General features: G+C 47.1%; 2 protein-coding genes across 2 annotated transcripts in view; one reads left to right on the plus strand and one right to left on the minus strand.

Annotated features, from left to right (window-relative positions):
• si:ch211-214p13.7 overlaps positions 1–15,209 on the plus strand; it is an 84,203-nt gene extending 68,994 nt beyond the window's left edge. The window contains exon 4 of the mRNA XM_038802197.1: positions 10,706–15,209. Coding sequence (XP_038658125.1) covers positions 10,706–10,882 — 177 coding nt within the window. The 3' untranslated portion in view covers positions 10,883–15,209. The remainder of the gene's footprint in view (positions 1–10,705) is intronic.
• LOC119969041 (cell surface glycoprotein CD200 receptor 1-B-like) overlaps positions 1–15,244 on the minus strand; it is a 151,849-nt gene that overhangs the window by 66,134 nt on the left and 70,471 nt on the right. The gene's annotated exons all lie outside the window — the stretch shown is intronic.

Consider the following 15,244-nt stretch of genomic DNA (forward strand, 5'->3'; position numbering starts at 1 on the left):
TACCACTTTGTGTTGCTTAGGCAGCATGGTAGTATAGTGGTTATCATTGTAATCTGTGAACCTACAGGTGGACTGTTTTATCAGAGATTTTATAATTGCTTGCTTTAAAGTTCGGTATGTGATAATATTTGCATGCGCTCCTGTATCAATCTTAAATGGATCAATTCTCCATTTATTTCTAATGAGTAAGTCAACTCCTTAATTATCTTTAAGAGTGCTTTTACTGGTCTTTCCTTCCGCTACAGTAAATCAATCCAGTAAATCAATTCTATCATGAAGGTATCTGAATGTGAATATGGTGAGCAATCCTTTCTATCCATTACGATATTGGACTTTTTCTCTGCATTCTGTATACTTTGGATCCATCTGAAATCACTGTAGGACTTTTTAAAATTTGGTTGCTGGCACAGTTGCTGATAAACGACACTGTGCTGCGATGTGGTTCAGTCTACCACAATTGGAACAATGTTTCCCTTTCACTGGACAATTTGTTTACTGTGGGCGTGTCCACGGCGTGTGCACGCCATCATGCTCGCAACTTCACTTTCAAAATGGCCACTGGTAATTGTACGCAGTTTACTTTGCTGCGCATTAATGGCATCAGCCACGTTTCCCGATTTCACGCTCTTTTCCTTAGCCCCAAATGTAGCATGTTCACTCAATGCCAGTTTGCTGGCCTTACACATATTTATAGCGTCTTCAATTGGCAACACCGGTCTTCTTAATATTTTCTCGTGTAACCATTTGTCATTTATTCTGAACACAACTTGGTCACGCAGCATAGATTCGGAGGCAGAGGGACAATTACAGGACTGCACTGGGAACTTAAGAGCTGTGGTGAAGGAATCTACTGACTCTCCCCTTAATGACGGCCTTTTCCTAAACATGTAGCGCTCATAGGTCTCATCCACCTGTTTCTTACAGTGTGTATCGAACTTTTGAAACACCATGCTGTATTTATTTTTATCCTCATTTGCCCTGAATTAAATGAATTAAAGAGCTCCAATGCTTGCGGTTCAGCCAAATTTAGTAGGAATGCTTTTTCCATTGGTCTGATGCATTTTCAAGCGCGGAGGCAGAAATAAAAACTTCAAACTGTTACTTAAAAAAAGCCCAGTTCTGCCATAGTTTACTATGTGTCTTGAAGTGGTCAGGCGTCTTGAGACTTTTCAACTTCTGATCAGTCTTTATCGTAGATCTTTTTCTGAGTTGCAGCTTCTGGATTGCTTCTTCATTCTCGAATGCTATTCTAACCTAATGTAATTGCTGTTTCTTTTAAGGAATAGACTCCTGGTATCTTGTGGTGCTCTTTGTGTTGCTTAGGCAGCACGGTAGCATAGTGGTTAGCACTATGGCTTCACAGCATCAGGGTCCCAGGTTCGATTCCCAACTTGGGTCACTGTTCATGTAGAGTCTGCACATTCTCCCTGTGTCTGCATGGGCTTCCTACGGATTCCTCCCACAAGTCCCGAAAAACGTGCTATTAGATAATTTGGACATTCTGAATTCTCCCTCTGTGTACTCAAACAGGTGCTGGAATGTGGCAACTAGGGGTTTTTCATAGTAACTTCATTCCTGTGTTAATGTAAGCCTACTTGTGACAATAAAGATTATTATTTCAGGATGGTTGGCGTAGTGAAAAATGAAATGAAATGAAAATCGCTTATTGTCACAAGAAGGCTTCCAATGAAGTTACTGTGAAAAGCCCCGAGTCGCCACATTCCGGTGCCTGTTTTAAACAAAGCTATGATTTTATTTACACTAATAAACTGGGATTCGACACTTAGTCCTTAAGAATACACAACTGATCATTAACACCAAACTACACTCATCTACTGCTAATCTCACTACTGGTAAAAACTATAATCTAACCTTACTCACACTATCTGCTCTTATGACCTACAGTAGCTATCTCCCACATACACTCCTCCCCTAAGGTCTAGCGTCACTGCCTTATATAGTTGTATCTGCACCTCCCTCTAGTGGCTACGCTCTACACTGCATTAACCCTTGTAATGCTGATAGTTAGGACAATACCACAAGTCGCGCAATGGCTAGCACTGCTGCATCAGATCACCAGGGACCCGGGTTCAATTAAGACATTGGATGACTGTCTGTGTGGAGTTTTCACCTTTCCCCCGTGTCTGCGTGGGTTTCCCCTGGGTGCTCCGGTTCCCTCCCATAGTCCAAAGATGTGTAGATTAGGTGGATTGATCGTGCTAAATCATCCGTTAGTGTCCAAAGTTAGGTGGGGTTATGGGGATTGGGCGGGGGAGTGGGCCTAGTTTTGGGTGCTCTTTTGGGTGTTTGTACAGACTTGGTGGGCCGACTAGCCTCCTTATGCATTGCACGGGTTCTATGGTGCACTCCTGTTTCTATTTTCTATGTTTCTATATTCAGCAACCAATTCTGGTCATGATTTTCTTATGGGCTGCAGTCTTTGGACTATATCATGTGTGGCATTGCTGTGATGAAATTATTTTATCCCAGAATTGTGCATGATAACTTTCTATTTATGTCATTAAAATATTGAAATATTTAAATGTAGAATATTTATAAGCCGGCTCTTTGACACAATGAGTAAAGTCTGAAAAGTGATAGGTTATTTAACATGCAGTGTTCACCTTTCTCCCTTGCTAATGTGTGTTTCTTTACAAACTTTTTAATGTTGCAACTTTATATTGGAAATTAGTTAATAATACCTGATGTGACCATCAATTCACAAGACACGTGGTTGGAAGTGAACAGTGGTTTTAATAGTCTTACAACTGAGCCTGCCTGCGATGAGATGAACTGGCAGCAGGCTCACAACTGCAGATCTTTATACTTCCAGTTAGTGGGAGGAGCCATGGGCGGAACCATGAGTGCAGCCAAGGGTGGAGCCCAGTACAAACTCCTCATCTCCCCCTATGGGCAGAGCCGCGCAACTGCTCATATACCAGAGACACAACACATACAATATAACAGTATGAATTACTAGGATTGTGATTCACCACAATACCTTTAATACAACAATACATTTAAAAATAGTATTTTATAAGGGCGGCACGGTGGTGCAGTGGTTAGCACCGCCGCCTCATGCCGCTGAGAACCCGGGTTCGAGCCCGGCCCTGGGTCACTGCCTGTGTGAAGTTTGCACATTCTTCCTGTGTCTGCGTGGGTTTCACCCCCAAAACCCAAAAGATGTGAGGGTAGGTAGGTTGGCCACACTACATTGCCCCTTAATTGGGAAACCAAATTGTGTACTCGAAATTTTAAAGGAGGTATTTTTTTCATTTGGCTATCTTTCCATTCAGCCACACATAGACCACTTGCTCAGAATGAAGTAAATTCATGACATTATTGATTTCACAGATGTCATGATATAAAAGTAGCCAGAATATGCCACTAGAGTCAGGCCAATATGAGTCCATTATTCAGTAGCAAGGAAGTGAAGGTACTGCCTACCAGTTTGTTGGAGAGAGTTTGTTAAATGCTGTTGGAATGAAGTAAGTTGAGCCTTTGGGCACCCTGCTAATGCAAAATGAATATACAGGGGGGGATTTCTTCCAAAAAATGACTAAAAGTGTCACATCCGGCAGCAAAACCGATGAAAATCCCGCTGGCTATTCTGGTGCGATTCACCCACACTTGGGTGTTGATTCTCCGTCGCTTGCAACGGTAGTGGGGTTCCCAACCCAGCAGAAAATCAAGCATCAGGCTTTCCGATGCTGGAAGCCCGTTTCTCCACGCCTCGTGATGCTCTGGCCCTCAACACATGGGCGTGGAGTGGTGTAAGTCTATTCAGCCGTGGCTCTGACAGGTGGACCCATCCTGTGGTGGGTCAAGGTGATAACTATGTACGGTAGGTGCCCCCCAAAATCCATCAAAGGGCTCCCTCCCCCCTACAATGCAAATCTTGGCTCCCAGCCCCCAAGCCCCCTTCAGACACCCATCAAACCCAACTTATATCCCCATCAGAACCTCCATGAGACCACCAAAAAAGACCCCACATCAGACCACCAACGGAGACACCCATCAGACCCCCAACATAGATCCCCATCCGATTCAAACAGAGAACCCCCATCCGACACCCCATTAGAACATCAGAACCCCACCAGAGACCTCCTCATCAGATCCCCAATAGACACCCCCATCAGACTCCCAACAGAGATCTCCATCAGACCCTCCCCACCCCCTACCACCCACCCCAAACAGAGACACCCGTCTGAATGCTGAAGAGCAGTCCAGGCAGTAGGTTGAAAAATCTCTGCATTTTCACTTACCCTTTCCGAACATCTGCTGACAAAAGAAGTTAAAGCAGCAGCTGTTACAAGTGTCAGAGACTTCCTGGATAGTCCTAGAGCGCAATTCTCCGGCCCCATTGCGCGCTCGCTCGAGCGAAACGAGGCCGGTGAGCAGTGGGAGCGGCCAAAAACGAGAACTGTGCCAGGCCCCAAACAGTTTGGGATGCAACCGGCCCGCTCCCGTAGGGCGAAATTGGGATCTCGCCATAACGTGGCGAGAAACCACTTATCACCACTTAAGCCCTATTTCCATACAATTGATGGGAGCCACCCCATATCCAACACCCTCCCCTCATTCATCGGCCTCCTCAGCAAATGGTCACGCTGGCCCCGATTTGTATTCCTTTTGAAAAACATGAATCTGGTGGAAGGGCTTCTGTTGGGAGTCAAGGAGGTGAGTAGCCATCTTTGCCCACAGGCAAAGAGCCCGGGGGTGCTGGGCTTGCCACCGCAGTGCTCGGAGGGAGTGGGGGACCCTCGGCTAGGGGTGCGTAGCCATGGGAGGGTGCGGGGAGGTGGTAGGGTGGGCAACCAGGGGCAACCGCTCATGACAGCACCATGCCTATCCCTGAATCATGTGCACCAATTCTGGGGGGAACCCTTGTCCCTGCCCGTCTGCCTCACCAACCAGCCATAGGCCCCACCGACTGCCGAGGTCTCTGGCCATACACCTGAGGCTATTGTTGATAGGAAATTGGCGATCGTGGTTAAGTGAGCACTTCACCCAACCCAAGTGGATTCCCGTGTGTGGGCCATATAGCATATGGGAGTCATTGCCTAGCACCCCCAATCACATCTTGATGCCTGGACCCTGTACCTGAACAATGCGGAAGGCAGCACCACACACGCAGTGGCCACTATCCGAACACCCAGGGAATGAGACACATCTCCGGGGACACATCCACGGCTTGAGGGTGGGTGAGTGCAATGGGGACAGTTCCAGCTCCCGGTTCAGGTGACGTTATGGGAGGGTGTCCGGTGCATAGGCTCGGGGGTCCAGTGAGGGGGCCCCGCTGTGGCCAGGTGTGTGTGGGCAGGGATTTTGGGTAGGAGTGGTGGAAACAATGGGGGAACGGAAAATTCTGGGGTGGGAGACACCATTGTTTGTCAGTCTAATAGCCACTCCCAATGCCTTGCAGATATTGAATGCTGTGGCAGTAATATTGGACCCAGAACATGCCCTAGTGGTGCTGCTGCTAAGCTGGGTGGCCAGACGCCGGAGATGGCGGCAGCAGCAGCGTCAGCAGTAGCTCGAGGCGGGGAACCATGTCCCCTACCCAATCCCATTCCCTGAGGACCCGGTCATCCATCAGGCCAGGGAGGGAACCAGGGGGGAGTTCTGTGACAGCCTAAGGTGTATAGGCATCGCTGGTCATTTGAACAGGTGACGGACAGCGTCTGCCGTAAGAGACTCTGCCTCAACAAAGAGATGGTGCGGCACTTTTGCCATGGACTTGGCACTGAATGGAGGAGGAGGCCACCTGTTCCTGGTGGACATCAAAGTTACTGTACTTTTACCTCTCAGAATCATTCCAGGGCTTGAGCAGGGACCTGAGTGGCATCTTGCAGACCACAGCCCACAGGTGCTTCTGACAGGTCACACGGATGCCCTGCTTTCCCGGGTGGAAAACTACATTATCTTTGACATGGACCAAGCCCAGCAAGATGCTGGACAACAGGTTTCTCCACCATCGTCGGGATGCTCCAGGTCCAGGGCTAATAGACTGCACGTAGGTTGCCCTGTACTCAATGGGCCATCTGGGAGTGCCCTACGTGAACAGAAAGGGGTTTCACTCCCTGAACATGCAACTTGTGTGTGACTACCAGATTAAGATCATGCACATGTGTGATGCTTCTTGGGGAGTGTGCACGAGAGCTATAGTTGGTCATCCCCGGCCTTTTCGAGGACCATCGCAGGATGGGCGACTGGCTCTTGGGGGATAATGGTACTCGCTGACGACCTGACTAATAACGCCACTACGGAAGCTGGAGACCGAAGCGGAGACCAGGTACAACGAGGCCCATGCAGCCATCCGGGCTAAGATTGAGCAGTGCATCGGACTCCTCAGGATGCAGTTCCACTCAGGTAGTGCATTGCAGTACAGCCCCAGAGGGTCATCAGCTTTGTGGTGGTCTGCTGTGCCCTCCACAACCTCGCACAGGAGCGGGGCATTGAGCTGGAGGTTGGTAATGAGGAAATTGGGGCCACTTCCGAGGAGTTGGAGGAGGACGAGGACGGCGTTGAGGATGGTGAGGCGACACTGGACTGGAGGATTAGCCAGAAGTTTCAGGACAGGCAGCAGCGGCAAGAGTCCGGCAAGCCCGAAGGCCAGGGAGGCCGTCATACCCTCCCAATTCACTTGGGAGCTGGCCTGGTCTGTCACCCACCACTCCCATTTCCCACCCTCCCAGGGTATGTGTGACATCACTCCAGGGTGCTGGGACTGTGTCAGCACCGTCGGCAGGTCACTATCGAGGGCAGGGGGCGTGGTGATAACCCACAGAGAGCTGAGCGCCAGTGCTCCTCAATCTATTCTGACCACCAGGGCCGGCTCAAGGCACCGGCAACTCGGGCAGTCGCCCGGGGCGCCATGTGCTAGGGAGCGCCAGAGACTCGGGTCCCGCGCATGCGCAGTTGGGCAGGTGCCAACCAGCGCATGCGCGGTGGCCGCCCTCCCCCAGGGCGACCCCCCCGCTCAGTCCGCTCCCCCGCTCGGTCCCCCCCCCGCCCCCCCCCCTCGGGTCCGCCCCCCCTCGGGTCCGCCCCCCCCCCCGCAGGTCCGCCCCCCCGCCCCCCCTCGGGTCCGCCCCCCCGCCCCCCCCTCGGGTCCGCCCCCCCGCCCCCCCTCGGGTCCGCCCCCCCCCCGCCCGCCCCTCGGGTCCGCCCCCCCGCCCCCCCCCTCGGGTCCGCCCCCCCTCAGGTCCGCCCCCTACGCCCCGCCACGCCACCCCGCCCCTCCCGCCCCGCCACCCCGCCCCTCGGCCCCGCCCCACCACCCCGCCCCTCGGCCCCTACCCCCGCCCCTCGGCCCCGCCCCCCCGCCCATCCCCCCCCCCCCCCCCGCCCCCCCCCCGCCCCACCCCCCCTCGCCCCCGCCCCCCCTCGCCCCCGCCCCCCCTCGCCCCCGCCCCCCCCAAGGGCACCGAAGTTCAGCTTGCCCGGGGCGCCAGCAACCCTAGGGCCGGCGCTGCTGACCACTGCCTGTTTGCTGACTGCTCGCTCACATCCATCACCTGCATGCGGTGTGCCCGGGGAGCACTGCGGAAGAAAGTGACAGAGGCATCATAATGGTTTTGCACAAGAGTATTTATTATGTGTAACAATTCCCCACTCTCCCGATGGTGCCTCCATTGGGCAGATCTGCATCCCCGAATCTTGGGGCCAGTGTCCTGGGTGATGTTGTTGTCAGCTGGCTGGGGATTGCTGGCAAGAGCTGTTTAAGTGCTGCTCGACTTTGTTAGCAGGGGGCTGGCAAGCGCAGTGCCGGCGAATTGGCTGGTGGCCCTTCATTTGCAGCTGGAAGACCGTGAGGCCTCGTTAGGTGGACCAATTAACATTGAATAGAAATTGCCGGCCTCGCTGGACTGAGCACCGGGAAGTTCACAGCAGGTTCTGCTCACTACAACACTTAGAAATCTTTCTGGAGAATTGCGCCCCTGGTTTCCAAGAATTTGCTCCGGCCTCACGCTGCGTAAATGGGGGCAGTGAATCCCGGAAGCTGGGAGATCCCAGCTTCGAATACGCTGAGCATATTTAAATTAGTTTAAAGTCTCATTTAAATATGCGAGTCTGGTTCAAGCCCAGCAAGGGTGTGAACCAGATCGTATCGAGCGTCATGGGCCAAGAGCATCATGCTTGGCTTGGTGCCCAGTGTGAACACTGCCTAGGCTCTCCCAGCATCCTCTAGGAATAGCGGAGTTACTGACAGCTGGCTGCAAAGCAACATTGGTAGAGGCATGTAGGTAGGTCTCCTTCCCACTTTGAGGTGCGGGGATCTCAACAAGAGAAACAAAAATAATGTGTACAGTACAAATTCTCTGAATAAAGTATACCTAACTGCTGCCAATGTGATGATTTTATTGAATGAACAGTCCAAAGAACTACTGTGCAAGCAGGTCTTATTGAAGTTAGGAAATTAAAGCGAAAGGTAGAAGATTAGCCATGATCTGATTGGACGGCAGAATAAACTCAGACGTCCATGGGGCATGCCCCAATATTTCTAATATTCCATGAAGCAAACTATTTTGTAATGGAATCCGATAGGTTCACTACACACTGCGGCCACTTAGCTCATTGTGTCTGCTCGTGCGGAAACACAAGGTAATTCCATTTTCTTATTCTAGTCCTCACATCCTTGGTAGCCTCATCTGCTTTCAAAATTGATCTACTTTCTCTTAGAAAGACGTTGGTCAAGATACTCCATTTGGGAGACTAAGTTCTCCCGCTGGAATTGAATTGCTACTGATTTGAATAGGGTTTGCCTATTTAAGGGGTCTCTGTGGAGGCTCTCCCCATTTAGAGGGTCTCTGGGCAGGGTGTCTCCCTCTCTCGGGGGTCTCTGGGGGTATACCATTTTAGGGGTCTGTGGGGAGGACGATGGGGGCGGGTGTGTTAGGGAAGGGGAGGGCTGGGCAGGTCATGCATTATGGGGGGAGGGTGACCCTCAGATGGACTCCCTTAAGGAGTTACCCCTTGGCCCACTGCGGGGGTCACCAAATCGGGGTCATGCTGGGAAATACCAGTAGTGATACTTGCCCACGTGATTCCCAGACCAGAGTACTGGAGAATCATGTGAGCTCGGAGACTCTGGTACTGGGCCTGCTGGCACATGTGTATGAACCCTGATCCAGCTGCCAGTGGGGGACCAGAGCTTAGAGGTCAGTTTGGCGCCAGCTCAGGCCTTGATTTTGGCCAGACTATCGATTCTCTGCTCGATCACGATTCGCATTTCCAGGATTGCGGAGCGGAGGATCCAGGCTATTGTATTTCATGACTCTCCATCCCACAAGAATTGTTCCAAAGGGAAGGAGAAGACTAATCAGGAATGTTTTGACTCACAAACAATATAACAGTTACAGCTATATGTGCAGTACGTTGTTGGAATCAACTATTTCATGCTGACCATGTGAATGCTGAAAAATATTGCAGTGACTCTTGAGATGGTGGTGCCTTGGTAATGTTGCTGGGCTGGTAATCCAGAGACCCAGCCTAATGCTCTGGGGTACAAGGGTTCCAATCCTAGTAGCTGGTGGAATTTAAATTCAATTATTTTTATTGAAAGAAATCTGGAATATAAAACTAGTCTCAGTAACGGTGACCACAAAATTATTATCGATTGCTGTAAAAACCCATCTGATTCACTAATGTTCTTTACGGAAGGAAATCTGCCATCCTTACCTGGTCTGGCCTACATGCAACTAGACCCACAGCAATGTGGTTGACTCTTACCTGCCCTCTGAAATAGCTTAGCAAGACACTCAGTTCAAGGAAAATTCGGGATGGGTAACAAATGCTGGCTGTGCCCATGAAAGAATAAACAACGTACAAAACCATACACAAACTTGCAACTTATGTGAAATCATAGATCATAGAATTTACAGTGCAGAAGGAGGCCATTCAGCCCATCGAGTCTGCACCGGCTCTTGGAAAGAGCACCCAACTTAAGTCCCACACCTCCACCCTATTCCCCTTTTACCCCTGTAACCCATTAACCCCACCTAACCTTTTTGGACACTGCAGAAAGAGGGCAGAAAGTACAATTTAGGCAAAAGATCAGCCATAATCATATTTACATAGATTTTACAGTGCAGAAGGAGGCCATTCGGCCCATCGAGTCTGCACCAGCTCTTGGAAAGAGCACCCTACCCAAGGTCAAACACCTCCACCCTATCCCCATAACCCAGTAACCCCACCCAACACCAAGGGCAATTGTGGACACTAAAGGTAATTTATCATGGCCAACCCACCTAACCTGCACATCTTTGGACTGTGGGAGGAAACCAGAGCACCCGGAGGAAACCTACGCACACACGGGGAGGATGTGCAGACTCCGCACAGACAGTGACCCAAGCCGGAATCGAACCTGGTACCCTGGAACTGTGAAGCGATTGTGCTATCCACAATGCTACCGTGCTGCCCATTAATTTTGCAAGCTTCAACTTGGCAATTTGGCAAGCTTCAACTTGCCAAAGAGCTTTCTACCCTTCCTTGCTTCCTTTCCACCAACAATTCTAATTTTACCAGCCTTAGGTTCCCTTGGTCTTATCCACTGTTAATATTGAATGGCATGAGGGCTTTATGGAGTACTCCTGCTCCTATTTCTTAAGCTCTTATGTCCTTTTGTCCACTGCATTAATACCAGTGTTCTTGTTATGCCTAACTGCACACAGTATACATTTTTGTTTATTTTATATTGCAGAAAAATGAAGAAATCCTGTATGCCACAATAGAACACAGCAACCCAAGTGCTCCGAATGAACAGAATCAAACGAGTGACAATACTTGTGAATATGCAGTGATTAACTACAATTGCAAGCAAGAAACCACCACTTCAGAACAAGACACTCAAGAGTATGAGGAAGTGATCCCCAACTAATGGAGTGTAAAAGAGAAACAGTTCCACATGATTACAGCTGCATTGTAAAGGTGCAGACTGCACAGCTTTGCTGGAATTATAGAAACAACAAATGCTGTTTAATGACTTTACCACTGAGGCCAGAGAATTATTTCATTGCTCCCTTGTTTTGGGAGAGTTTGAGTTAAAAATGAGAATTGTTCGGGTGTTTTCGTTGTGGATTTGGACTCTAGTGATTTTTAGGGATGAAGGAGTGCTCCCCATTCACCTGCCTCCTGTTTATCTCTCATTCCTGCTGACAAGCAGACATCATTCAACACAATAGCCCAGGTTTTGGGGTGAATGGCAAAGCAACCATAATCACTGCTGACCTTGAAGAGAGCTGCCCACAAAAATCTAGTGATCTCCGTAAACTGTAATTCCCCATTCCTGGTGTTATTTTGATCCCAGTGCCATGTCAGGGGAATCTCTAGCGGTAGGATAAGCAGCCAATAACAATGAAGAATTCTTACAAACAGAAAACCAGGCTGCAAAATGCAGTGATTATTCTTCAAGTATTATAAATTTTATACGTAGCAAAATAAAGAGTTGCACCTATTAGAAGCTGAAATGTCATTAACTTTAAAAAATGTTTATATTGCATTAAAAGCTATGGAATCTTATACTAATGGGAAAAAGATATACAGGGAACTGCACGGTATAAAATTTGTTTTTCATGGCCACAGACGTTCTTCAGTAATAATTATTGCTTAGTTCACCAATAAAAACCTAGTTGCACTGTATGAACAGGGCATGACATTTTTGGTTTTTAAACAGCAATATTACAGCGTAAAAAGAGAAGTTCTCAGCAGATCAAGTGATTTCTAAAGATTGCCATCTGTGAACCGCTCACCAAATGAAGGAGCAGGGAATAACCAACAGTTACTTCTTATTTTTCACATTTAGCAGCATGTACGCAGATACCAAGTTACTGTCAGTTCTCCAGTTACAATGATGGCTAAATGCTGGCAATTCTACTGTCACATAATCCAGGCCAATTAGTTCTCTATTCTGATATGCTATTTGATTCCAGGTGATACGTAACTGGACCAAACAGGGAGGAACTTTGCATGTTGAAACCTAACTTAAATTTTCCACTCGACTTCTGATGGATATGCAAGTGACTCAATGATAGATTGGATAATGTATTTACTTATTATTCATTCATGTTGTATAGAATTCCTATTTTAGGCATAAAATGTATTTCATCGTCTGCTTTTTTAATGCTTAACATGCCCAATGTCGTCCAACCTGGCTTCATTTCACCTAGAGACACTAGTGCAATTTAGTGTGCAACCTTTTTTCACCTCAATATTTTCTGTTTTTGTTTTACTTCAAGTGGGATAAGATATGTTTTGCAAAGTGTTTTTTTTCCTTTTGCGTGAAGTTTATAGAAATCCTGACACAAGTCTTAATAAGGAAATTATGGCAGTGAAATTGCCCTTGGGAGTAGAACAAAATGGGTACTCTTTTACACCCGGCCAATTTTCTTTTCCATTGCAATCATTGAAGAAAGCTTGGAAAGTGAGCTGATGATTTGGTATCATCTACTACCCACGATCGATTTTACCTCCTATAGATTTATTAGGATTTGAGAGTTTATTTTAAAGAAGAAAGTACCTGTTGCCCTACATTCAAATTTGAATGTCAAAAAATATTGACGGTTTTCTAAAATGATTGTAACACAAATTCCAAGTGATATCCTAGTCTCTGAATGCAGAATTAATGAAACTATTTTGTAAAATGCAAATGTTACTTTTTTAATTTTATGCACGGTTGAAAATATGGAGATTTGTGTTGTTTTGAGTCCTAGACTTCTCATGTTCTGATAACTGAAAGTGTATTTATATTATTTTATTGCTCATTGATGGTATGTTGGCGTCGTTGGCTCAGCCAGCTGACCATCCCTGATTGTCCTTGAGAAAATGTTGGTACGCTGCCTTCTTGAACCACTGTGGTCCATGTTTTGTAGGTATACCCACAGTGCTATTAATGAGGGAGTTCCAGCAAATGAAACCTATCATGGTGTGCTTCCATACTTGTAAGAGACAACTACATTTTCCATTCCCTGCATGCTTCATTTAAGACATACTAATGGACCAAACATCCAGTTACTTTGTGAGTGAATTAAAGGTTGCACTGGTGGTGCCCAGCAACCAACAGCAGACAGCAGCAATTTTGTGGCCCCCCAGAAACATTCCTCCGGAAAAGTTACATGCCCTTTGTGGGCCTCTAGTTAGATTGCCTGATGCCGCGTACAAATGGTTAGATCCTGTACAGTGGAAACTCTTTATCCGATTGTGCCATAACATTGTAGACAGATCCCTACGAGACTAGGGGCCTGATTTGTGTATAAACAATCGCCTGTTTAGGTGAGACTGGGTTCTCCCATATATGGGTCAATCTGAAAATTGCATTATGTGAGCCTTGGGAGTCTAAGGGTCGGTCAAAGTCCTTCTCTTTGCCAGTCACTAGTTTGCTAGGCAACAAAATGGACAGACAGTAGTTAAAAACTATTCCTTTTAATCTTCAGTGATAGGTATAATGAGTTGCATACTATGAGAGAAAAATTTATTTATGGACAAATGAGAGGCAATGATAGGCCATTAAGAGGAATTTAAAAGTAACTATTGCGCAGGCAATTAGTGGAGTAGAAGGAATCTGAGCAAACCACATAATCAGGAGATGAAAATAATCTCTCTGCTTGGAAGGAAATAAATTAAGGTTTGATTGCTGATAAATCTGACTTAGTAGACAAAGGAAATTTCTGCCATTAAAAAGTGCAGGCTTTCAAAATACTTGCTACTGCTATGTAAACTAGATATGTGTCTAATTTACATCAAAACCAGTGGATTTTATGTGCAATCAGGTGTGAGAGTGGGTTCTTTTGGGTCAAAGTGCTCCACTCAATCGCAGCAATTATGTTTACACATTTAACAATTCAGCAGACGCTATGGGATAAATTTACCCATTCTGCACTTCTAATCTGTGCTCAAAGGGATATATGTTAAAGACAAGAATGAAACCAAGTAACTGCAATTGCTGACCAATGATGTTTTTGAGGCATGGGTTCCCAGAAAATGCACCTGAACTACCAACATGATCTGACATAGGTAATCTGCTGGGTTTCTGGAAATGCTTTTGAAGATGTTTTACTGGTATCTCGGCAGCACCGTCTTACTCTCTCTCAAGGCTGTCCCTGTCCCCAGTTTCATTTCATCCTTCCTCCGACAAGATATCCATTAGCTAGTAGGTTTTAATGAAGCCGATGTTATACTTGTCAGACTTACCTGAAAGCTCAGTAAATAAATGTGCAGTGTAGTGCTCTATTTGGCCACACTGGCTAGGTCCTGTGTAGTGTGAGCTTATCTCAGCTAGGGCAGTAGGAGTACAACACTTAGCGTCAGTGGCACAACGCTATTGCTTTTTAAAAATATATTTGTTCTCAGGACATGGCCACTGCTGACAGGTCTATTTGCCTGAGAAAGTGCTGGGTCTTGAGCTGCTGTGGACTTTGTGATCAATCTGCTCTCAAGATGACGTTAGGCAGGGAATTTCAGAATTGTAACCCCGCAATGATGACCATTAAATTCTAGGTTCTAGCCACATTTTAGTGGAACTAGTTGGAAAATGCATGATTTGGTTTAGCTGTAGTGACCCCTTATCGGAATATCTTGCTTGTAGTCACGAGAGTGGCTTGAGCATGTAAAAGTTGTTTTTCAGATTTGGTGAATGTCCATGATGTTGACAGGGAATGCACCTACATGACCTTGGCCTTACCTTCAAGGGTTCTGGCCAGACAACATTCCACCTAACCATGGGTACTGTAGCAACCATCCCCCTTGACCTGAGAGGGTGATAGGGCTGAGGCCACACAGAAGAAGATAAGCTGCTCACAGAGGGAAGGTGGGGGAGGAGTGCTCTCAGCACGAGGCCTCATCTTCCAGGGTCTTCTGGGAACATTTCTCTAACCGTTGTCAACCTAAGTCAAGGACAGTGTGTGCATTGTTACAAACGCTTTAATCATAAACTCTTGTTTTGATTGTTTCCCTGACCAGCATTGAGGAACCAACCACATAATCTGGCCATTTCAAGACCTCCACCTTCTATCCTTTTCCATTGAACATTGACTTGTAACCTTTTGGGAAATTCCTTGATTTTATGTTTTTGTGTGTGTGTGAATTAAGGTATTTAGAAAGAGTAATTATTACACTTCGATATATCATACTGTATGTTAAGAAAATTTACCTTTCTATTTGACAAGATTGATTTTATAATAAACCAATACTTTTTGTTGCTTGTTGAAGAACCTTGGGCATTGAGTGGTCATTTTGAGATTAATAG

Source organism: Scyliorhinus canicula, chromosome 7 (assembly GCF_902713615.1).
Source record: "Scyliorhinus canicula chromosome 7, sScyCan1.1, whole genome shotgun sequence".
NCBI lineage: Eukaryota > Metazoa > Chordata > Chondrichthyes > Carcharhiniformes > Scyliorhinidae > Scyliorhinus > Scyliorhinus canicula.